Source organism: Pristiophorus japonicus, chromosome 12, assembly GCF_044704955.1.
Source record: "Pristiophorus japonicus isolate sPriJap1 chromosome 12, sPriJap1.hap1, whole genome shotgun sequence".
Classification (NCBI taxonomy): Eukaryota; Metazoa; Chordata; class Chondrichthyes; family Pristiophoridae; genus Pristiophorus; species Pristiophorus japonicus.
Window position 1 is genome coordinate 45,021,533 of NC_091988.1, and position 26,236 is coordinate 45,047,768.

The 26,236-nt window shown below is 40.6% G+C and overlaps 1 protein-coding gene across 1 annotated transcript in view; it reads right to left on the reverse strand.

Moving 5' to 3' along the window:
* The window catches only part of slc6a1b (solute carrier family 6 member 1b), a 45,454-nt gene that overhangs the window by 7,630 nt on the left and 11,588 nt on the right, over positions 1-26,236 (reverse strand). Inside the window, exons 11-13 of the mRNA XM_070894721.1 lie at positions 20,164-20,266; positions 7,859-7,959; positions 1,131-1,298 (exon numbers count right to left, since the gene is read on the reverse strand). Coding sequence (XP_070750822.1) covers positions 1,131-1,298; positions 7,859-7,959; positions 20,164-20,266 — 372 coding nt within the window. The remainder of the gene's footprint in view (positions 1-1,130; positions 1,299-7,858; positions 7,960-20,163; positions 20,267-26,236) is intronic.

The following is a 26,236-nucleotide window of genomic DNA, read 5'->3' on the forward strand; positions in this document are numbered from 1 at the left end:
GGCGCGCTATTTGGCTGATCGGTGACCCGTAGGTAAGTTTAAAAAAACACCCACGAGGATCAGCAGAGCTGGACGGTCGGTGAGTAGCTTTTCAAGAAAAATGTTAGTAATTGTTTTTTTTACTAATTATTTTAAAAATGTGTTGTGGTGATTTAGTTTTGAAGTGTCTTGGGAATGTTTTTTTGATTTGATAGTTGATGTTTTTCGAAAAATTATTTTTATTGTTTTTCTGGTGGTAGGCCCAACCCGCAGCCTCGGGGTAAATTTTTATTGATTTTTTTAATTTTATGCCCATTTTGTTTACGAACGGCCCAATCGACCCTAAATTGCACTTTTTCGTCCAGAATGGGGGCGCAAGGCTCATGTTTTTCGCTCGGCGGATTTAAAAAACATTTTTGGGGGGGCGGGGAGGAAGTTCTCGGCGGCAATAATCTTCCCAGTCTTTTGGGCAGCGAGGAAATTCTAGCCCATGGTCACTATTACTGATACTAGCTTTTTAATTCCCAATTTATTTAATTGAATTTAAATCACCTGGCTACCATGATAGGATTTGAACTCGCGTCTCCAGATCATTAGTGCAGGTCTCTAGATTAGTAGTCCAGTAATATAACCACTATGCCACCGTTCCCCAAATGAGTTAGTCTTTGCTCTTAAGTCCACCAAGCAGTAACAGTATCTGCTTCAATGTGTAAGGGTACATTTACACTGGCAGTTTAATGTTGGTGAAACATGATTGCTGCTTATGCACCAACATTAAATTTGCATGGTTAACCTGCAGGTAGGGCTGACCGGATTGCAAAGCGTAGCTGAGTGAAACTACCCGGAGTGGAGAAAGGGCTCGGCAATTAATGAGTAAGACTGTTGATGTTCTTGAAAAGGAGTAGATTGGGTACTCTGTAGTTCTCCAGTGATAACTCTCAGACTTGACTGTGCTTTGACACATGGCAATTTACTTCGTTTTCACAGGAAAATTAATTTGGTCTGCATTGTTTCGGCAATGTTTGTTTATGTTGTAAACTGTAGAACACATTTCTATTCAATTTGGATGTACAGATTGGATCCTGGGTACATTTCAGCAGTTAAGTCACCATACATTCATCAAATGTAGCTTTTCAACTGTTCTTACTTACCTGTTTTAAAGAGCCCTTTGAAATGAGGAACAAGTAACCCATGTAGCCAGGAATCAGCATCATGGATGATAAAGCCATACACCAGCCCACACCTTGGCCCCACTTGGGGAAGACATAACTCCCCATCGTAAGTGGTGTCATTTGAATTGCACTGAAGAGAAATACACCCTGCAAATAAAGAAATACTTGAGTTTATTGTGTCTTATTTTACCCCGCAGAAACGCCTCAGAACATTTTCCATACAATTCATTACTTTAAAGTATAGTTAGTGCTTTAATATAGGCAAATAAAGTTCAACAAGATCCTAGAGACGGAAATGAGATGAATCCTAGGTAATCTGATTTTGAAGAGGAATTTTGTCTCAAGATTGTTAGTCATTTTGGGGGAGAAATTTGGGAGCGCCCCATTTGGGGCGTTAACTTTTAAAAGTTTGAAATATTAGCACCAGGCATTAATATTTTCAAGCATTAAAAAAATTAAGCGGTTGTGCTCCAGGGAGGAAGTGGAGCGCTAAATCAGGTGCTCTACTTCCTTCCTAGAGTGCAAGAGGAGGAGTGCCGGGCTGATCGATCGCGGGCAAGAACCCGCAAAAAAATCTGCAAGAGAGGTCATTTTTTTTTTTACTTACCTTGGCCACCTCGCCTTTAAGCATCGCCCCCAAAGCGGCCTGTCGCCCGATGCACGCCTCCTGCAGCTGTCAGTGTTTTCGGCTGGCGATTTTGTAGGGGGTGGAACGCAACTTCGGGTCCGGAGTGCTACCGGGGCAATGGACGCAGCGATGACATCATGATCTCCTGGCAAAGGAGATCGGGGTGCTACGCTATTCTTCCGCCACAGAACTCCTGCCAAATTTACCAGGAGTCGCTGATCTCACCAACCTGTTGTGCCCCATTATCGCCCCCAGGAGGCATGAACGGGAGGTGCAAAGGAGCCCAATTTCTCCCTCATAATGTTAATTAACACTGGTATGTGTTTGTTGATTTCCTGTGATATCGTTCACCAAAAAAATTCTAAACAATTGTCTCTCTCTTTGTATGACGGTGCCTGTGCTTGTCTCCCACTCTGGGGGTGAAATGCAGTTTGGGTGGAAGGACAAAATGAGCAATAGAAAATCGGTGGCCTATCTTACACCCTGCCTGATTTTCTTTTACATTGAAGTCAATGGAAGAGAAAATCAGGCGGATTGTAAAGAAAGCCACCAATTCGTTGTTACCTATTCTGTGCTACCTCCCAAGACCAATTTCACTCCTATTCATTCTGTAATGTTGCTTACACACTTTGAAATTCGGCGGGTTACCGCCTCCCGCTAGTGCCTGGGGGGGTGTTAATGGGGCAAATCCTGCGCCGCACGTCACATTCGCCGGCCCCATAGCGCCGGCGATAACAGTTAGAGCCTCGGCACCTTTCACCATGCAGATCGTGGGCATCAGCGAGCTTGCAGTACTTGCTGGGCACCCAGTCTGCAAACTTCAGTAACACCTACCGCCTCACTCTGACAGTGGCAGGAGCGGAAGAGTGAACAAGCCGGCTAGCAGCGCACTGCTTAAAGGGATGCACCCCAGTACTTCTGTTCCAAAGATCATTGATGTGTGCTAGAGAGCGCAGGATAGAAACATAGAAAATAGATGTAGGAGTAGGCCATTCGGCCCTTTGAGCCTGCACCACCATTCAATAAGATCATGGCTGATCATTCCCTCAGTACCCCTTTCCTGCTTTCTCTCCATATCCCTTGATCCCCTTAACCGTAAGGGCCATATCTAACTCCCTCTTGAATATATCCAATGAACTGGCATCAACAACTCTCTGTGGTAGGGAATTCCACAGGTCAACAACTCTCTGGGTGGAGAAGTTTCTCCTCATCTCAGTCCTAAATGGCCTACCCCTTACCCTAAGACTATGTCCCCTGGTTCTGGACTTCCAACATCGAGAACATTCTTCCCGCATCTAACCTGTCCAGTCCCGTCAGAATCTTATATGTTTCTATTAGATCTCCTCTCATCCTTCTAAATGCCAGTGAATAAAGGCCCAATTAATCCAGTCTCTCCTCATTTGACAGCCCAGCCATCCTTGGAATCAATCTGGTGAACCTTCGCTGCACTCCCTCAATAGCAAGAAAGTCCTTCCTCAGACTAGGAGACCAAAACTGAACACAATATTCCAGGTGAGGCCTCACCAAGGCCCTGTACAACTGCAGCAAGACCTTCCTGCTCCTATATTCAAATCCCCTCGCTATGAAGGCCAACATATCATTAGCCTTCTTTACCGCCTGCTGTACCTGCGTGCCCACTTTCAAACTGATGAACCATGACACCCAAGTCTCGCTGCACCTCCCCTCTTTCTAGCCTGCCGCCATTCAGATATTATTCTGCCTTTGTGTTTTTGCCCCCAAAATGGATAACCTCACATTTATCCACATTATACTGCATCTGCCATGTATTTGCCCACTCACCTAATCTGTCCAAGTCACGCTGCAGCCTCTTAGCATCAGTGTAATCAAACAATGTGATGTATCTGCAGTCAGATAAAGGCTGCTTAGTCCCCGGAATGTTGCGGGATGTCAAAGACCTTTGCATTTCATCCCACAACATATCACCGTTCTGCACTCCCCGAATCATTGGGGGCTGCCGTGCAGACTCCAGTGACCCTCCTCATTAATGGCTGGAGGGCGCCTTCACTAATGCTCACTCCTGATTACACACTTCATTTTCATTACCGCTTGGAGCCTAACACCACTCACCTATGCCATTAGTGCCTGATTTAGCACACCCTGCATTCTTTCAGCACGGAGACTCAATTTCCCGGGTGTGGAGATTGATTAGCGTCTGGCGCTAAACTTGCAACTTTTCAAAAGTTAGTGCCCCAACTGGGGCAATACAGAATTTCTGTTCCTTTCTCTCATTGCCGTCTCTGTATTTTGTCATTTGTCTCCCATTCTCTTTCTCTTTCTTTCTTTCTCTAAATCTCTCCTTTCTTTTTCCTTTGTCTATCCCAACACTCTGGATCCCTCGGACGTACATTGATTTAATGATTTAATTAATATCTTTACCTTTCTCAAATCACAGCCTGGCAGCCAAACTTCATGGGTTGTAGCTAAATGAAGGGGCCAGGTAGAAAAGAGAAACTGAGGGCAGAGAGGGAACGATCTACAGTAAAAATACTTAATTGGAGGAGGGCCAATTTCAATGGGTTGAGAACGGATCTGGCCCGGGTAAATTGGAATCAAAGATTATAAGACAAATGTGTAATCGAACAATGGCTGCCTTTAAAGAGGAGATGGTTCGGGTACAGTCGAGGTACATTCCCACAAGGGGGAAAGGTAGAGCAACCAAAGTCAGAACTCCCTGGATGACGAAAGAGATAGTGAGTAAGATGAAGCAGAAAAAGAGGGTGAATGACAGATGTCAGGTTGAGAATAAAAGTGAGAACCAGGCTGAATATAGAAAGTTTAGAGGGGAAGTGAAAAAGGAAAAATGAGGGGCAAGGAGAGATTATGAGACTCGACTGGCAACTAATATAAAAAGGAATCCAAACATCTTATATAGGCATATAATTAATAAACGGGTAGTAAGAGGAGGGCTTGGACCGATTAGGGACCAAAAAGGAGACATGTGCATGCATGCACAGGGCATGGCTGAGGTACTAAATGAGTACTTTGCATCTGTCTTTACCAAGGAAGAAAATTCTGCCAATGTCATAGCCTGGAATTTTCCCCTAAAAAAGAGTTTGCAGCGTAGGTGCAGTGTTAAAAATTGGATTCCAGACCTGATCTCGCCTCCAACCTGCCTACTCCGTTTTTAACAGGGTGAGACGGGAGCGGGATAGGGGGCGGGCAATCACCCGGCTCCCAGGGGCCGGTATATAAATTTAAATATTGTAATGAGGTTGGAAGCTGCCTTTTTAACCTCCATTTTGAATTTAACTGCATGTGGACGGGTTTCATGCAATTCGTGAAACCCGGCAGTTAAACCGAGGCGGGGACTGCTGGATCCAGGAGGTAAGTGGCTTTGTACCAACCTCCTGGATATGGGGTCGCTATCTAACCCAACCCCCACAGTCGTAGACCCCCCCACGAGGCCTCTAATCGTCTCCCCAGGCTTTCCAATCCCGACCATGAGGTCTGCCCCCCCCCCCCCCCCCATCCTACCAATGATGCTCACGACAGTCACAATCCTCCGGTGGCCAGCCCTGATCCTCTCTGCCCCCCTGTCGATCCCCAATTCCCGCTCCCCTGATCCCGAGCCTCGGCTGACCACCACCCCCGGGATCCTTCAACACCCCCCCCCCCCGCCATTCCCCTACCTCCCCTCACGATCAACAATCCTCCCCTGCCGTTCCCCGACAAACATACCCCGCCCCCCCCCCGTGATCCCAGACCGAGCTAGCTGTTCCTCCACACCCCTGCAATTCCAGACCGAGCCAACCGTTCCCCAATCCCAGACTGAGCCAACCATTCGCTGACCCCTCGTAATCCCAGAATGAGTTAGCTGTTACCCAAATCACCCCTACCCTGGACAAAATTCCAGCCTATAGTGAAAGAGGAGGTAGTTGAGATACTGGATGGGATAAAAATTGATGAAGAAAAGGCACTAGAAAGACTGTTTGTACTTAAAGTAGATAAGCCACCAGGACCGGATGGGATGCATCCTATGATGCTGAGGCAAGTAAAGGTGGAAACTGAGGAGGTACGGACCATAATCTTCCAATCCTCCTTGCATAAGGGGGTGTTGCCAGAAGACTGGAGAATTGCAAATGTTATGCCCTTTTTCAAAAAGATGTGTAAGGATAAAGCCAGCAACGACAGGCCAGTCGGTTTAAGCTTGGTAGTGTGAAAGCTTTTAGAAACGATAACCCGGGAACAAATTAACAATCACTTGGTCAAGTGTGGATTAATCAAGGAAAGCCAGCATAGATTTGTCAAAGGCAAATTGCGTTTAACTAACTTGATTAAGTTTTTTTGATGAGGTAACAGAGAAGGTTGATGAGGGCAACGTGGTGTACATGGACTTCCAAAAGGCGTTTGCGAAAGTGTCACATAATTGGCTAGCCAGCAAAGTTGATGCCCATGGAATAAAAGGGACAGTGGCAGCACGGATACATAAATTGGCTAAGTGACAGTAAACAGAGAGTGGTGGTGAACGGTTATTTTTCGGACTGGAGAGGTGTATATTGTGATGTTCCCCAGGGGATGGCGTTTCTTGATATATATTAATGATTTGGACTTGGGTGTACAGGGCACAATTTCAAAATTTGCAGATGACACAAAACTTGGAAGTATAGTGAACAGTGAGGAGGATAGTGATAGACTTCAAGAGGGCATAGACAGGCTGGTGGAATGGGTGGACACGTGGCAGATGACATTTAAGGCAGAAAATTGTGAATTGCTACATTTTTGTAGCAAGAACAAGGAGAGGCAATATAAACTAAAGGGTACAATTCTAAAGAGGGTGCATGAACAGAGAGACTTGGGGGTACATGTACACAAATCGTTGAAGGTGGCAGGGGAAGGTTGAGAATGCAGTTAAAAAAGCATATGGGATCCTGAGATTCATAAATAGAGACATAGAGTACAAAAGCAAGGAAGTTATGATGAACCTTTATAAAACATTGGTTCAGCCTCAACTGGAGTATTGTTGTCCAATTCTGGGCATCGCACTTTCGGAAGATGTGAAGGCTTTAGAGAGGGTGCAGAAAAGATTTACAAGAATGGTTCCATAGATGAGGGACTTCAGTTACATTAATAGACTGGAGAAGCTGGGATTGTTCTCCTTAGAGCAGAGAAGGTTGAGAGGAGATCTGATAGAGGTGTTCAAAATCGTGAGGGGTGTAGACAGAGTAGATAGAGAGAAACTGGTCCCATTGATGGAAGGGTCGAAAACCAGAGGACACAGATTTAGGTGCTAGTGAGTTCCACTCTCATTAACAAATTCTGCGTGTGATGAGGGAGATAGATCACGGGAACTGTAGTTTTCAATCTGCTCATGTGGATTGACATTCCCAATGTGCCACACCATAGAGAATCTGTTAGCTGGTTGAGAATTTTTAGCTTAATACTAATGTGCAGGCCAGCAGGGGAGGCCCAGGAAAAGAATGCAAGCTTTGGGAATGAGCGGAACTTAAGATCAGGCCCCAAAAGAGAGCACCAGAATCAAGCAAGGGAGGTTTTTTGAAGATCCTCCAATATACAGTGTCTAACTTTGTAGGCTAGTTTGTGTTTTGTTTCAGAATTGTTTAATATTTTGTGTGTTTTCTGCTTTAAGTTTAATTTTGAGAGGTGTTTAGTCTGGTGGATGGGAACTAAAGTCACTCAAAAGAGTTTAAAAAAAATCAAAACCAACAATTTGATTAGTGTTATGGTGTTTCTCTAATTGGTCCATGGTATAAATGCAATTTTTTTTTAAAAGAGAATGTGGTTTCTGATAAAAACCAACCAGGACTTTTTGCCGTATGGATATTTTTCATGTCCTATTGATATTTTTCCCTACAAATTCAGCCTGATATCATATGTTTTTTTTAAAAAAAACAATCCTCTGGCATTGTTCTTGGACAGTCTGAGGTCTGGACCAAAGAGCCCACCTGAGAAACATCCCAACCTGACTTCACAGTCCTTATGACTGATTTGTGAGGTAACTTTCGGCATACTCATAATGGTGCACATTAGCAGTTTTGTTTGGATTAATAAGCAATCCCTCTGACACTAACATATTATGCACATGCATGCTCTTCCTTACCCCAACAATAATTGGAGTGAAAAAGGACCAGCAAAGTTTCCACCATAGACAAGGTTTGTGGCCGACCATCTCCTCGATGTTTTCAAAGAATCTGTTCACTCCTGAAGAAAGGAAATATCAATTTTATTCACGTATCTAACAAGCAAATGCAATAATATGAAGCATATTCATGTCCACGTAGGCACAATGGCACTCAGCATTAGTTAAATAGAGTCTAACAATTCAGTAATTTAATTTACTGTTAACACATTGAATAAATAAAATACTGCAGACAAGAATATGTTTACTGTGTGGAGGTTAGAGGCAATGTAAATGAAGACCCTGAAAACATTATAAAATATTGTTCGTATGTTTTTTATTCCCAAATGGTGTAGATTAATGAAGAGCTAATCTGAAAGAAATGTTGCTTATTATACAGCTAAGTAGCTACTTTTCTGCATATTTTCATGGCATGGTACACAATCTCTTGATGGGCAATTTAGTGGACAAATCAATGTATTCTAATGACAGACTGAGAAAAGATGAGAGTTGTAAATTGTGCAGCTTAAACAAATATACTTCTGTAGAGCCTGAGTTTCAGAGGTAGCTAGCATTGACTTTGGATTTTATTTGCTGTGTGTATGCCCCTCACATATACAAATAGGATAACCTTTCACGGCTGACTATTTCTGAGCAATGTGCACTTAAAATGTGTATTTTTGGTTAATTTGTGAATGTGATAAACTATGTTTCTCAATTACTGATAACAAATGTATTGTGATCACTTTACATTTATGACCGTTAACAATTTTTTCTGATTAACTATCTATTATTCCTTTTGTAGTTGTGCTATCATTGCCCTGTTATTGCTTTCAATAGTCTTTGAGTTTGAAGCAAAGTCCTTTTCCACAGCAGCTCCCCCCTCTCAGATCTCCACTAAGCTTCTATCTGTTGTCATTGATTATCGCTGGTTTGATTTATCTTGCCCTCCAGTCGTGCAAGTTCTCTTCGCTACACCCGTGACCTTTCTGTCATAGAACAAAGACAAAATGTATGCATCTCTCTTATTTCACGAGTGGAGAGACAGTGCGAGCATCTATTTATTTTTTAATCTCTCATTGGACCTTGGTGCAATCTTCTGCTGAGTATCAGTAGAAGTAAATCTTCTTTTCTAAGATAAACTTGAAACAAACCAAACTGAGATGGAAACGAGTCTGTCAGAAAATCTAGTCTTAGTGGCGAAAGGTATTTCACAATCCGACCATAGCTTTCTGTCGGACTTTCCCACTATATATACGAAAACCCAATAAAACGCCTGAGATGGTTCACAGGAGATTGTACTGATTCCAAAACCAACTGGTTTCTGAGAATTTATTCTCCTTTTGTAAAAATGTTATGTTTTCATTCAAACAAATGTCATGTTTGGCTGGCAGCAATTTTGGTGGTTCCTCTGCAAGTTTTCAGCAAGCAGCAGAATCTTTTCCAATTAACTGAATTAGTAACGCGATTATTATTTCAAGGTATGAAGGATAAAATGTTAAGAAGCAAGGATCTTGATGCACAGTTGAAAACCTTGATGTGGAGAGGCTGTCTGAAGATAAATACTGGCCAGTTTTATGTTTGATAGACTACTGCATGAAAATGCAGAACGTCAGGAATATTGTGATGTGAAGCTATGTCGCAGAATATTAATAGGCTATACCAACAATGAAATTCTTCATGAGATCTTTGAGTGAAATAATCAGCCACATAATTGCTTGATTGTTAATTTAAAGATTCCTTCATTTTAAAACAATGGAAAATAATTCAGGTAATCCCTCGGAGGTAAATCCAAAGACTGTTCAATGACCGTCCATTTTGCTTGGCTGTTATCCCTGATCAACAATGACAGTTTCTACATTGATATTGATTTTTATTTTCTGGTATTTGTCATCTTGTTCCAGATTCAGTCATTTTTCTTCAGTCGAGGATTCCAACTGCGTTCTCTTTTCCTTTGCTTTTGCCATGTCCCTACTGGTCAGTTTCTCTCTCCGATTCTTTTTCATTACTGTCTTTTATGAGTCTCGACTTTCTCTGCAGGATTTCTTCTCTCTTCCAAATTTCTATCATTATTGGGCCATTCAGAAAACAACTCTGCCCTATTGGCAACTAACAAACATGTTGCTTTATTTCTTTAACTTCGTTAAATACATTTTTCAGAAGTGAGTTCTTCCTTTAAACCCATCCTTTCTCTTCTGCTGTCTTTCAATAATTTCCCACATTTCTTTTAACAAATACAAGCAATGAAAAGGAAAGTGCTCATTGTAATGTATTTGCTTCAAGGGTTCCTTGCTTAAGAATTCATAGCAACACATTGCTATTAAGAACTAGTTGGTTTATTAACAAGGGTTTAACAATCACACTACACGTTACCAGTTCATCCACTAGGCTCACAACTGCATACCTCACCATGGATGACCTAGACCTAACTAACTGGGGTTTTATTGAGTCTTGTGAACATCACGTGCTAAGCCACTCACAATGCAATAGCTACAATCTGCGAGCATACTTACAGGTGCATACATTACACTCATATTTTCCATTAGAGTTCCTGAATATTGCATCATATTGGGCCAAACATTGTGACATTTGACTATCCTGATGGTATGAATGTTCCCTAGTTCTAGTAGGAAAGTTGAGCAGTAATGGGTGGAGAACTAAGATTCTGTTTCAACGTCTGCCATGTTAAAAAGATAGGATTGAGGGTGACTATCCATTGGGGGTTCTCCCACTTGACTGCCGCGAATTTTGATGCCTCTTCCATCAACATTATGGCAGGCAATTGAGAGAACCCAATGGAAATTCACCCCCGTTATGTGTAAGCACTTCAGAAGAGCAGCGAGAGCTGATTAACATTGAAACTATCTTCCCGGTATATGGAAAAACTAATAAGCATTTATGTTGCCCCGGAAGGCGGGACACTTGCATCTGTCATTAGTTGCATTTATGGTTGCTACAGATACATAATCAAAATGATTATCGGTAACAGATTTGCTCTGTTACAATATAAGATGACCGAAGGCATATTACACAGCAAAAAATATTTAATAATTTGATGATTGCATATAGTTTTACCAGTATATTTAATACAAGCATTATATATTGATTCTATTTTCTATGAATATAAGCCTTGAGCTGCAATTATACTAAAGCTACCATTATCAGGCTATTAGCTGCACAGCATGAGGCCCAGTTAACATCAGTTGAATTTGCATCTGGTCAAACTGAGGTCAGCTATCATGGAGATCTGCACTTTTGCTTAAAGTTATGCTCCTCAAGCGATTTATTTTAAATGGCCTTGGAAATGTCATATAATTCCAGGCTACAAATGTCTAACGTATTTGTGATCAAATCTCGTCTTCATTATTTTAGCAGAGGTGACAACCTGTTTATTTTAAACATGTTAATGCCTCTGTTAACATAGGAACAGAAGTAGGCCATTCAGCTCCTGAAGTCTGTTCCACCATTCAATAAGATCATGGCTGATCTGTACCTCAACTCCATTTACCCACTTTTGTTCCACATCCCTTGATACTTCTACTTAATAGAAATCTAGCAAACTGAAACTTGAAAATATCAATTGACTCAGTATCCACAGCTTTTTGTGGAGTGAGCTCCAGAGTTCCACTACCCTTTGTGTGAAAAAGTGCTTTCTGATTTCACTCCTAAAAGGCCGAGCTCTAATATTAAGATTATGCCCTCTTGTTCTGAATTTCTGCATCAGAGGAAATAGTATCCCCATCAAATACTTTAATAATTTTAAATACCTTGATTAGATCACCCCTGACTCACGTAAACCTAAGGGAATACAAGCCAAGTTTATGCAACCTGTCCTCATAATTGAACTCTTTAAGTCCTGTTACCATTCTGGTGAATCTGTGCTGTACCCCATCGAAGGCCAATGTATGTTTCCTGAGGTTTCGTGCCCAAAACTGAGTGCAGTACTCCAGATGGGATCTCACTATTCTCTGAATGAACTGAAGCATTCCTTCTTCAGTTTTAAATTCCAGCCCCTTTGAGATAAAGGCCAACACCCCATTCGCCTATTTGATTCCTTTTTGTGCCTGTGCGCTAGTATTTAGTGATTTGTGCACATTGACACCTCAATCATTTTGCTCCTCTAGTAACTCACCATTAAGAAAATATTGCAGTTTATCTTTCTCAGAAATACCAAACTAGCTGACTTCACACTTCCCCACATTGAACTCTATCTGCCATAGTTTTTCCCACTCACTTAGTCTATGTCCCTTTGTAACGTCCTACTCCCATCCACACTGTGCCTGGTATCTCATGGTGGAATTTCAAGGCCAACAGCACGAGAAAGTGGCAGTGGAGCTATAAAGTTCCCAACAAAATTAATGCTTATCATTTACCATGTGGCATCACATTGGTCTGACGTAGGCTGATGCTCAGTGCAAACTTGAACCAGTGTGAGGGTGCATTTACACAATAGTAGAATCAATGTGAAGTGGTTTTGCTTCATATCGATGCTATAGTAGCAATGCCCCCCTGAACCTGGAATCAGGGCCTGGTCTTCAGTCTGGAGTCAGGTTGCGACTTAATTCTGGATCTATGTTAAATTTGTATTGCAGTTCAGACTAGTAAAAGCTCCCTGAGACAAGCTTTGTGAGGAATTCTCACAGAACTTGCTTTTGTATGCTTAGAAGTGAGACAGAGATCAAGGGGGAGAAATTCCCAAGCTCCCCGATTGGGGGCGATAACCGACTCGGTGCGGCTCTTCCTGCGCCCGGTGCGGAGCTCCCCCTCCATTTGCCAAATTGTGCCTCAGAGGAAGTAGATCACAATCTCGCGTGCTCCACTTACTCTTGGGATGGGTTCCGGGGTGGTACTGGATGCTCCGGGTAGCGTTGACGCGTTTCAATGGTCTTCCCCTTCGGTTAAAGGGCTGGGCCGCTGTGCACTCTGCCGGGCCTCAGATGGCCTCTACTGGGCCACCAGGGCAGCGTGGTGCCGAGGCCGCAATTCGGCACTCAAACCGTAGTGCCGGGCTGTACAATGGCGGCCTGGACCACGCAACAGAAGTCGCGAGCGAGGTCGGCCCGGTTCGCAACCCGTGAGGCGGACACTGACATCACTCGCGGCAGCCTCGCTGGGTGCAGGGCAATATCCGCCGTGGAGTGGAAAGGGATCGGCGCGCGCCACTAAGGAGTCGGCGCACATGGCGATGACGTTGTTGCCGATTGCGCGGCGGCCTGGAGCACTACCGGTGGGGCGTGCCGCTACCGTGGACTGCGCCTCCGCTAACTCCAACGCAATTTTGTGGGAGCCGGTAGAGCCCCCCCCCCCCCCAATGAAGTGTTTTGCGCCCCATTAGCACCCCCAGAGGTGCTAACGGGCATCACATATTGCCACTTTTGTATTGATGCACACCTGAACCTCCTTTGCATCAATGTGAAAGTGGGAGGAACAATGCACCCTTGATCCCTCTCAAAGCAGAAACTCTGAAATACTTTTAAAAAAATGGTTGGAATCTTCCAGTCACAGAAGTTAAATGACTATATATGCAATCGTTCTCGGTCCGTCCAGAAATCTATAGAAGGTAAATATAAATCTTGTCTATTGCATGAAGAGCTTAGGATAAAACAAACCTCTAGTAAACTAATGACTTTGGAATTGCTTTCATTGGGATAGATCTTGGCTTTAAGATAGTGTAAAATGGGTGCGAGCAAGTTGGCATCTCTCCCGTATTTGAATTCAATGGAAATAAAAATGGGAAGAGATATAACACAAGCTGCCGACTGGCTATCACCCGTCCTTTCCTCTTCGTACTTTTACAAGCCATGGCTTAGAATTAGCACCGACTTCATTTTTTTTTGGCTTCTGAGTTTGAATAAAGCTTCTCAGGATAGTGACTTCCAAGTGGCACATATGAATGAAGATTTTTAACCAGCATGCTGTCCTACACTGTAGCTTGCATAGAGAAATAGTGTGTTGTCTTCTGTGAGCAAAAAATAGATATTGAAGTAATTTATTCGGCAGAGATGGAGTTGCTGGATTTTGCTATTCCACTGGCACTCTCAAATCGAAGAGAAATCACTGTTCCATTTTTTCATTTTCTGGGATGTTGAGATAAATTTCTTGGGAAGCCTTCTCATGTACTTCTACAGTGCTACATCAACGTATTCACTTTTTAACTGGGCACCAACCATTTATTTGTTGTCCCAAATTGTAATGAAATCTTCATGGCCACATTGCAGATGTATTGCCAGTTGTTTAGCATTTCTTTGAAATGTCACTTTCCACTCTCGACTTGCCTCTTTGGAGAGTATCATTCACTTAGCAATCATGTGTAAGATTACACAGAGGAGCATCGATCTGAGACTTGGAATTAGAATTTACAACAGTTGGCAGACAAGCAGTTTTTTTCATCGTGATCTTCACATCCATTTATTGGGAGATTTGACAAATTGCTTTAGTGAAATCAGCATATCAGGAGTTGCTATAAATCTGCAGATATCATCCAATATAACTCAAGTTATAGAAGTTGAATAATGGCCAACATTTGGTATTTTTGCATTTATTTTAAGATCCCATGAGATTTTATATCCTTTCAGTTCAGATAGTTTCTTTCGCCTGCACGTTTTTTGTTAATGGTATGCAGGACTGAGATGCATTTTCATTAACAAATTGGAACAAATAACGTGAAGATGTGATCATTGGTTTGAAGAGAATTGGCCAACAATTTAATTTCAGGTTGATCATTTTGGTTCCGCAGCTGACACCTGAAACTATTGAACTGGTGAATAAAAGCTGTCATTTAGTTTTCTTCTCATTCGCTGTCAGAATGTTCTTCTTTATCGTGTTATCACTCATTGCACGGCCTTGTAATATACCAGTAACATCATGCTCTATAGTGCCATATGACACACTTTTGGGACTGTGTGACTTTGAGATCCATAGTGCCAACCAGTGTAATAGAAGTTTAGGTAATGCAGTCCTATCACAGTCTTGTAGTCTCCTTAAAGCCATCTTCAGGTATATTGAGATCTATTTTCTCTTAACTATTACTGATTTTTTGGTATCTACTGCCTTGTGCCCTCATGCTACTATCATGGACATTTAATCCAACCCTTTTCTTGGGTACTATTTTTACACTGCATTTTATTTAATCAGTTGGCAATGTCTGAATTCCCACCTCTCTCCAGCCCCAGCCACCCCCCCCCTCCTCCCCAGACTGACCATGATCTGCCATTTTTTCCTGTGATCAGTTAGCAATTTCTGTTCCAATTTTTTTTGTTGCAATTTCCACTGCTTATTAGCACTCAGGCGTTTCCTTCATTGACAACTGACTGAAAGTCTGACAAAAAAAAGCCTTGGATGATGTCTTCCTCCAGCTCAATGTCCACTCTTGGACCAATCTTCAGCGCTTCCTACAGCTGAGAAAATCTTGTCAATTTGCAAGGGCTTGTTGTTATGCTTGCATTGCCTGCCATTGTGATAATCAGGAATTATCCAACTGAAAAAGTCCTTTCCACTCAAACTTTCACTCTAATCTGTAAATTTATCATATGTTGCTACTACACATATGTCAAGCTACCTATACATTTACATAAAAGGAGAATAAATTGCTCTAGTCACTTGCAGCTCTTTTTAAATGTATTAATGATATCACTACACATAGGGACAGCACTTCCCCTAAAGTAATTCAGTGTGGTTCATTTGTTATTAGCATGTAAGAAATTAAACTGATCTATGAAAAAGTTGGACTGTATGTTAATTGTGTCAACCACCAAATTGAAGCAAATGCAGGGTGTTGTGATCATCAGTCATGTTCGTTCCTTTTTTCCCAGTGGAGAATTGGCCTATTGCAGAAATAACATCAAAGTGTTCAAGAGGAAATCCTCATGCAAATTCTCTGAACACATTTGTTTGACCATATAGTGAATGTACTGTACTGTTGACCATATAGACTAATATAGATCAGATATAACTTTGGACTAGATTTTTAGAGGTAAACTTTTATGATTAAAGGTTATTTTTCTTTTTTAAAGTGTTATTGTTGTGAAACCATTCATAAAAATGTTTTGTTCTGAGTGTGTGCCCCCAAATATTTAAAATTGTGTCAGCACTCGTGGTTCCCCTGTGGTATTACACATGGTGGGTTGGAGGTTAGGCTGTATTATAATGTGGATCCAACAGCAATCATGCTTCAGGCCCCTGCAGATTCGGGGAGTCCCACCTAATCAATTTGTAACATGGTCTGTATTCCCATCTTTTCTAGCCCCTCTTCTCCCTTCTTTTATCTTCAGAGGGTTTCTCTGTTGCTTCCTCCCCTTTAAGAGGGTCTACCTCATTTCCCCCTTCTTCTCACTGAATAGTGCAGTTTGTTCTGTCTTCTTTCCCTCATGACCACCTTTGCTCCCATTTTGTGATGTGCAACCTGAGTTGGACTGTTGAAATAAATAAATGTCAGACATTTGTGCACCTGACTTTCCTTCAACAATGGAGAGTTGCAAGATAAAGTTAGGAATTCCTGTGGCCCGTTCCCATTCCCGCCCTCTCTTCCTCTTTCCTTCCTCCCTCCCTCCTTCCGTTCCTTTCTTGCCTTCCTTCCTTTTCTCACTCCCTCCCTTCATTTTCTCACTCCCTTCCTTCCTTCCTTCCTTCCATTTATGTAGTCGAATCTTCTTTATTTTTGGCAATGGTGAGTTAGTTATTTTTCTGTCAGGCAGAATCCTGGCAGTTTTCGAATTGTCAGAGGCTTGAAATCCCTTGGGGCACCAAGATTGCACATGCTCTGGTGCTCCACAGCCCAGGTGAATCATGCAAGCTTTGTGAATGGAAATCACAGCAATTTCCAAAGTCTTGAGGTGAAAGTTGTTTTAGGCTTTGGAAGGTGGCAACAGCATGTTTATAGACAATTTCTGCAGGGTTGATTTAACTTTTTATTTGTTATGTTTACATTTTATTTTAGTGGTATATAGTGGGGTGGGTGGGAAATCAACATGGCCATATAAAGTACTTGTGGGAAAAATTCAGGATGAGGTTGGTCCATCATTTTGTGTATGAAATTTGTTGTGAGATACTGATGCATATGTTCAAGTGTTCTTTTTTTTAGTTAATGTGAAATTTGAGCTAATCAGCATACTTTGCGCATTGTGAACTTGCTGGACATTTTCCAGATGTAACATTTTTAACTTTATAGATAGGTTATTCAGAAAAATATTCAAGAAATATTTCTCATCATTTCTGGAACTCTTGTGTAATTTATGCACTTGGGCAATTTTCAAAGCGTACACTGCTGCCTAATGGCCGTTTGTGGAAACAAATGTTTGAACAGTTCATTCTCTTCAATGTCAAGGCAAGTTTTTTTCCTAAGTTTAACTAGTAATGCTGTGATACCATGAACAAAAGCCAGCAATTTGGCAAGAATCTTTAACGCATGCCATTTGTGTTGTTTGTCAGATGTATTCTAAGAGTAGTAAATAACATTGTCATCCCCAGCAGAGTTGTCATTTGTTGTTACAGTGTACGTCACAAACCAATTTGTTTGTAGGTTAAGTGGCTGAAATGTTGCTTAGCTATTGGGACGTGAAAGATTCCTGCAGAGTCAATTATAGGATATTCTGATCATCTGGGATGACCACTCTCTTCCACAGTGAAGAAGTAGCCCATCCCAGAAATAGGATTGGAGTTGAGAAAACGATGCTCATGAGGAAATGAGTTTAGAATATATGAAGTGAAGGTTGCAGATGCAAAAATCATTCAAATATCCGTATGTCAAGCCTTCAAGTTAACTGTGTTCAAGATGAACAATACTTTATCATAGCCTGAACAAATTGTGAAATGTTGATTGACTTAAGAAGTTTACCATTTATAGTGCTAAGGTACTAGCTAAAGCACAAAATTACAAAAGTTAACCTGTCAGGCCATGATTGGTATTCTGTAGTTTGTCAATTAAAATTAGATCTGATGGTTTCAGCTCTGTGGTTACAGAAATGTATTTCTTGATCACTCACTTGTATGCTGTCAGCTTTGACATGGGTTGAGGGGATTGCAGCTAATGTAAATGATCCATATTCTTAAACTGGGAAATTGTGGGAAATGCTCTTGTGGCCAAAATAAGAGTGTAGCATCAATGAGTTCCTCTTTCAATTGTAATTCAGATTGAAGTCAGTCAGTCAGTCAGTAATCAATCTTTTGTTTTATACAACCCAAAAATGGACTGACACATTGGAATGCCTGGATGAGATGTTTCTGGTTGCCTGAATATAATGTAGACATTGAAAGTTCTGCAATGGCATCAAGTTCACACAGGTTACTTATGGCATCAATAACAATTTATTGATCTGTCTGACTTTTTAATGAATTGTAGTCAAACAATGATCCTTTTGGTTCTATATACAAACTAGAAAGCGTCAATGCCGTGTTCCTCAAGAGAGTTTCTGAGGCTATGTTATTCCTTATATATAGAAATCCTATTCCATCTCACATGGAAATCCTGAGATTGAGACATTTGCATATTTTATTCTTTAACAAATCCACTTGTCAGTGTCAGCTGTGGCTCAGGGGTGGCACTCTCGCCTCTGAGTCTGAAGGTTGTGGGTTCAAGACCCACAAGCACAAAAAAATCTAGGCTGACACTCCAGTGCAGTGCTGAGGGAGCACTGCACTGTCGGAGGTGCCATCTTTCAGATGGCCCATTAAACCGAGGCCCCATCTACTCTTTCAAGTGGACATAAAAGATCCCATGACACTATTTTGAAGAAGAGCAGGGGAGTTATCCCAAGTGTTCCGGCCAATATTTATCCTTCAATTAACATAACAAAAAACAGATTATCTGGTCGTTATCACATTGCTGTTTGTGGGAATCTGCTGTGCGCAAATTGTTTGCCGTATTTCCCACATTTCAACAGTGACTACACTCCAAGAGTACGTCATTGGCTGTAAAGCACTTTGGGAAGTCTGGTGTCATGAAAAGCGCTATATAAATCCCTTTCTTTCTTCTTATGAAGATAAGAGTGAAATGTCTCTGGCATCCTTAAACATGATCTCCTGAGTTAGTTGTGAGATGGCCAGCGCTAGCCAAAATGGCGAAGACCAACTGTTAACCGTTAGTTAGACCAGAGATATGCAAAACTGTAGCTTCCTCTTCTATTTTTGAAATCTGTTCTGAGAGGATATGATGATTGCTGTGTTGGATGTCAAATTAACAATCAACCATTTGTGTTACTCATGTAGAGTAGATTACCTCCCATGCTGAGCATATAAACATTTCCTCCTGTGTAGTGATAATCAGCTGCCACCACAGTCACAAATAACTGTTTGTATAGTCTTAATCTGATCAACAATGGTATACTGATCAAGCTGTTTGTGGTGGAGAGCGCCAACTCAGTTGCCTGGCTTTGATGATATCATGTGATCAACGTTTGCTGCTGATTCAGAGGTCTTTACTAGAGCACAGGCCGATGAGAAGAATTGCAAAAAGATGACACATCAACATAGCGGCTGTAAGACAAATATTCAACATTGCCTGAAATTTTACTATGCATTACCAGTACATGGAATAATCTCCATGTCAGTAATGCAGTTGACTAGTGCAGTGTTGATGCAGTGTGTCAGCATCCGTTTACCAGTAACTAGGAATATTCAGCCATTTATTTTGTGTGTATATATACAAAATATGTGTTATTTTGTTTTAAAGTAATGAGTATTGTGTCGGAATGTCTGTTTCAGAAAATTGAAGGGTTTAAGTGAGATCGTCTGTTAAAGGTTGGAATTGATCTGATAACTCTGCAAACTGCAATTTCTTTATAACCCAAATTTTCATGCAATCTCACACGGAACTATTGTAAAATGGTACAAAAAAGTATATTTTGGAAATTAAAGCTCAAAATTTTGCTGGCTAAACTTAGTAAAGTTGAACTTATTAATATCCTCATAGGAAGGAGGAGGGTTTTGTGGCCAGAAATATTTGATATGTGGTTAGATGTTATTTCTGATTCTGCATTTAAACAAACCGAAATATATAGCTGAATTTTGGTTCCCAAATTGTTGTAATAATCTTTTGCAGAATAAGTGTAAGATCTGACCCAATGTGACCCGATATCCAGCTATTTGATGCAATGACTGTTCGCCCGTCCGCCCCCATCCCCTTTGTTGGGTTCATAGGGTTGAGCTGCTTGGTGAAACAAGTGGTTGTAGCCTCATGATGACTATATGTAAAGGAAAAGATATCGGTGTCTTTCACACAGACTCAAAATACTTTTAGTGGAGAAGTTTCATGATACAAAATCAACAAAAAAATTGGTGTTAATAATTCTTACCATAGCACCAAGATATTGAGACGGTCTCAAAGAAAACAAGAAACAGCAAACACATTCCACTAGCAGAGTAGTAGTCAAAAAGTTTAAAGACATACAGACCACCCTAGGGAAAAATAATAATACATTGCTTAGATAGCTTTTAATTTAATACATCATTCTTCAGTATCTTTTAGCTGCGTGCCAGTTGTTGATTATAACTGGCACCCTCATTGCACGCTCAGTTTAGCTATCCCTAAACATAATTGACAGATCCTGACAATAGCTGTTCTGTAGGTAATTCTGATTAAAGTAAACTTGCAATACATGCACGTTTTCCATATCACTAAAATGAAGTTACCATGAATGTATTTTGTACAATCCCTTTGATACATTGTAAATAAACTTCCGTATACTTTATCTACCTTCAGTGCCTATGTGTATACTGTACAGATATCTCAGCAGTATCTAAGCATAGAAGCATTACTTACCCTATATATGCTGACACATAGTTACTGACGATGGTTCATAATTATCCATACTCTAGTTGTTTTTTTCTATTGCATTTCTATGGGAAGAGCTCAGAGGAATCATACGCCTACTAAATACCATTTTTCAAAACTTTCAATCTTTAATTGAAGCAATTACACACAGCCTTTATAACAAATTACTCCTTGAAAACCCTGTATAATGATATCACTAAGTCAGGCAGCTATGACCAATTGTGTATATTTTTACACTTATTTTCCATATAATTATACTACACTTTTTGTACCAAATATATATTTTATTGCATTAAAAGTAACTACCAATCTTAGTTTAAGTTCTAGTCTGTTTAGGACAAATCATAAATATTATTTACTGGTCCGAGTGAAATCTAGTGTTGACATTCAAAAAACGGTTTTCTAAATGTATTTATGCTACAAATAGAATTGTAGATCAGCAATATGAAAGGTTTAAACAGGAGATGAAAAGGGTACAAGCCAGGTACATTGCACTGAGGAAAAATAGGGAAAACATTGTTCTGTCAAGTTTCTGATACAAATGATAAAAGTAAGGTATATCAAAGACTGCCGTTCCATGGATGAATAGAGAGAGATTAAACTAAAGGACATATGTTAGGGTTGCTATAATTTATGTTAAGAATTGAGTGAACAATATCAAATGTCGCTGATGACATTAAATTTTGATAAGGATTGTGAAAACAGAAATAGAACTTTAGCTAGCAGGCTGGGCTGAAAGGTGACAGATACAGTTTAATTTTTATTTGTAACTAGAAATTGGGAAAAGAGCAACACCTTGAATGGCCAGATTTCAAAATTCGTCAAGGATCAGAGGTGTGCAGGAACACAGCTCATTAACAGTGTAGCACAAGTGGATAAAGCCACAAAAATGCAAACAGAATAATTGGTTTTATATCTAGAGGCATAGAATAGAAAAGCAAGGAAGTAATGTTAAGATTCTACAAGATCTTAGTTAGGCCATAGTTGGAGTATTGAGTAACATTTTGGGCACCCCATTATAGGAAGGATATAAAAGCAGTGGAAAAAGTATAGAGTAGCTTCACTAGGGATCAGCTGTTACAGTTATGAAGAGACATTTGAAAAGTTAGGGCTTTTTCACTGAAACTGAAAAGGTTGAGGAGTGACCTGATCAAGATCTTCAAGATTTTGAAGGGCTATGATAGGGTGCATAGTAATAATTGCTTTCATTGACCAGTGATTAGTAACAACGTGGAACTCATTTAAACTAATTAGAAAAAGAATTGAAAGGGTGGCTAGAAGAAAAACTTCTTTACACAGAGTGTAATTGGAATGTAGAATTCTTTGCCACGAACAATTGTTGAAATGAAGTCAATAAATTATTTTAAAAGGGAATTAGATAGTTGCTTGATAAAGAGAACTGCTAGAAGGTATGGGAAGTGAGCAAGAGAGTGGGATTAGAATAGGTGGCTCATGTGGGGGGAAAAACATCAGGGAAAATGTATTGGGCCAAATACCTGTTTCTCTGCTGTAACATTCTCGATCCTGCCATAAAGCCTAGTACATTCACTCACCTTTGATTTGAAAAGGTGACAGATACATTTTAATGCTTTATATACAGGTTTTGAAAAGTGCCATGTGAAATGTTGCTTAAAGCTCCTGCAATGTTTTTGATTGGTCTGAAATCTGACAAATGTTGACCTGAAGGAAAACATTTGCAGATTGGATGAAACAGAAACTGACATGATTTTCATCAGTAAATTCATTGAAATAATATCACATAGACAGCACCTTACTCAATATAGATCTCACCGATAGAAACTAAAGCATTATAGCTACATGACCCCACTATTTTTTATTTTATTTGGAGTACTTATTAAAATAATAAGCACCCAAAAGAGTGGAACGTAAGTGTTATATTAAAAATTCAGGATCAGAAAATTTAAAAATGCAATGGAGTTGCTGGCGGTTCAGTTGCGAAATGCAATACTTAATGCAAAATTGATCTGTAGACAGCTAGAATGGTGTAGGGTCCATCCCAATCCATGAGCTGCTCTCAGCTGGGGTAGTGGTAGAATGCGAGAACTGGCCTTCATGGCCTGGCCTGTGGAGGTAAAAATCAGCCAGGGTTCCCGCTCCTCATCACTATCCTTGCTGGAACCTGTGCATATTTTGATTTTAGGTAAGGATAGAAGCTGCCTTGTCTATGATGTTACCCAGAGTTCAAAGGTGAACCAAATGTGTTTATTCCCAATTTTTTTTTTGGAGATGGTAATAGTTAAAAAAGGCATCACAAAAAAATGAGGCAATACAGTTCAATAACATAAAAAACTTATGTTATAATATGGGTGTGGGAGGAGAGACTACCAGATTTGTTGGGAGCAATGTAATTGCTTTTAACAGTTTTGAATGGATATTAATCTATAGTTAGTATAAATTAATAAATAATCAAAAGGTTGATTCCCAATCAGTGAGGAATAATATTTTCAGGGAGCATTGGTTGGGTTATTGTGAACCCCAGCTCCTGATTTTCCATCCATTTAAATGAATGGACAAAAAAAATCAGAGACTGTGGGCCACAAATTGCCAACCATTCAAGTGCTGCTCCTCAGTGGCAGTAGCCGATCAGGCAATTAGCCCTAAAATGTACTCCGTTAGCAAACAATATCTATAATTTTAATATTAAAGATCTTTTATTATTTGCATTTTGAATTTTGTTCTGATCAAATTGCTGGAGATCGGAGCTAAGTAATGTAAGATTTCACACATTTTTCAAACTCCATATCAAACTCTTGCATATCATGTTTAAAATGTGTCAATTATAAGGGAAAGATCTCTTTACACTACACAAATCCTAGCCTCAGCCTCAGAAGATCATGTCCTATTCCACTAGTGCAATTTATTTCCACTTTCATATCAGTCTGAGTGGCATTCACAATCACCGTGGGGACAAGCACGGGCAATTTATGTGCTCTGAACTCCTACCCATTAAGTACTGGATTTAGAAAATACAAACTCATTTCATTTAGAATCCTCACAGAAAGGAAACTTTCAACAATCATACTAGACCAGTTAAAGGACAATTTAATAGCCCTCTGTAGTATACAACTGCACATTTGAAACTAAACTCAACCTAAATGAGTAAGCTTTGTTAATTCTGACAAGTAATTGATCTTTTATTAATTTCACAATATTTCAAGTGATGCCAATGACACCCTTAATTATGCTTTCAATTTATATTATTGCTGTACTCCCACTGGAGTGTTCCCAATTTAATCTCATGGGTTGAGTCTCAGCTATTCTCCACATGTTGGATGGAACTTTCCAAAAACCCTTGACATTAATGGACAGAAGAATCATAAGCAAGACACCTGTGAATTTCCAATCAGCCTCCTACTGCATTTAAGGCCAGGGGAACAGAGCCCTCACAAAGTTCCGTCAATTATCTGATTAAATCATCCAGTGGAACTGTTCTTTTAAAAAGAGTGAAGTGACACAACTTTGGCAATAAAATGTAAGTCTAGATTCAGTTCCAGTTACTTTTAATTACAAAGAAACATAGAAAATAGGTGCAAGAGAAGGCCATTCGGCCCTTCGTGCCTGCACCACCATTAAATATGATCATGGCTGATCAAGCAACTTCAGTACCCCATTCCTGCTTTCTCTCCATACCCCTTGATCCCTTTAGCTATAAGGGCCACATCTAACTCCCTTTTGAATATTTCTAATGAACAGGCCTCAACAACTTTCTGTGGCAGAGAATTCCACAGGTTCACAATTTCTGAGTGAAGAAGTTTCTCCTCATCTCGGTCCTAAATGGCTTACCCCTTATCCTTAGACTGTGACCCTGGTTCTGGACTTCCCCAACATCAGGAACATTCTTCCTGCATCTAACCTGTCCAATACCATCAGAATTTTATATGTTTCTATGAGATCCCCTCTCATTCTTCTAAATTCCAGTGAATATAAGCCTAGTCGATCCAGTCTTTCATCATATGTCAGTCCTGCCATCCTGGGAATCAGTCTGGTGATCCTTCGTTGCACTCCCTCAAAAGCAAGAATGTCCTTCCTTGGATTAGGAGACCAAAACTGTACACAATATTCAAGGTGTGGTCTCACCAAGGCCCTGTATAACTGCAGTAAGACCTCCTTGCTCCTATACTCAAATCCTCTCGCAATGAAGGCCAACATGCTATTTGCCTTCTTCACCGCCTGCTGTACCTGCATGCCAACTTTCAATGACTGATGTATCATGACACCCAGGTCTCCTTGCACCTCCCCTTTTTCTAATCTGCTGCCATTCAGATAATATTCTGCCTTCCTGTTTCCGCCACCAAAGTGGATAACCTCACATTTATCTACATTATACTGCATCTGCCATGCATTTGCCCACTCACCTAACCTGTCCAAGTCACCCTGCAGCCTCTTAGAATGCTCCTCATAGCTCACACTCCATCCAGCTTAGTGCCATCTGCAAACTTGGAGATATTACATTCAATTCCTTTGTCTAAATCATTAATGTATATTGTAAATAGCTGGGGTCCCAGCACTGAACCTTGCGGTACCCCACTAGTCACTGCCTGCCATTCTGAAAAGGACCCGTTTATTCCTACTCTTTGCTTCCTGTCTGTCAACCAGTTCTCTATCCACGTCAATACATTACCCCCAATACCATGTGCTTTAATTTTGCACACTGATATGTTGTGTGGGACCTTGTCAAAAGCCTTTTGAAAGTCCAAATACACCACATCCACCAGTTTCTCCCTTGTCCATTCTATTAGCTACATCCTCAAAAAATTCTAGAAAATTTGTCAACCATGATTTCCCTTTCATAAATCCGTGCTGACTTGGACTGATCCTGTCACTGCTTTCCAAATGAGCTACTATTATATCTTTAAGAATTGATTCCAACATTTTCCCCACTACCGATGTCAGGCTAACCGGTCTATAATTCTCTGTTTTCTCTATCCCTCCTTTTTTTTAAAGTGGGGTTACATTAGCTACCCTCCAAGCAATAGGAACTGATCCAGAGTCTATAGAATGTTGGAAAATGACCACCAATGCATCCACTATTTGTAGGATCACTTCCTTAAATACTCTGGGATGCAGACTATCAGGCCTTTGGGATTTATCGGCCTTCAATCCCATCAGTTTCCCTAACACAATTTCCTGACTAATAAGGATTCCCTTCAGTTCTTCCTTCTCGCTAGACCCTCGGTCCCCTAGTATTTCCGGAAGGTTATTTGTGTCTTTCTTAGTGAAGACAGAACCAAAGTATTTGTTCAATTGTTCCATTTCTTTGTTCCCCATTATAAATTCACCTGATTCTGACTGCAAGTGACCTACATTTGTCTTCACTGTTTAATTTGAAATGTGCTTGCAGTTTTGTCACAGTGTTGTAAATGGGAAGTCGGATAATGCAGTGTTTTATAATGATACTGGGTAACGTGCAATTATACTTCAACAGGCCTGCCCCATTAAAGCCCAAAGAAATTCTGAGGTCATTTAGAGATTAAGGGCTAGATATTAAACTTTTGGCGATAACGGCAATTTTTGGGCATTTTTTTTCAAAACTACCATTACAAATACCGCTATTTTTTAAAGGGTTAAATTAG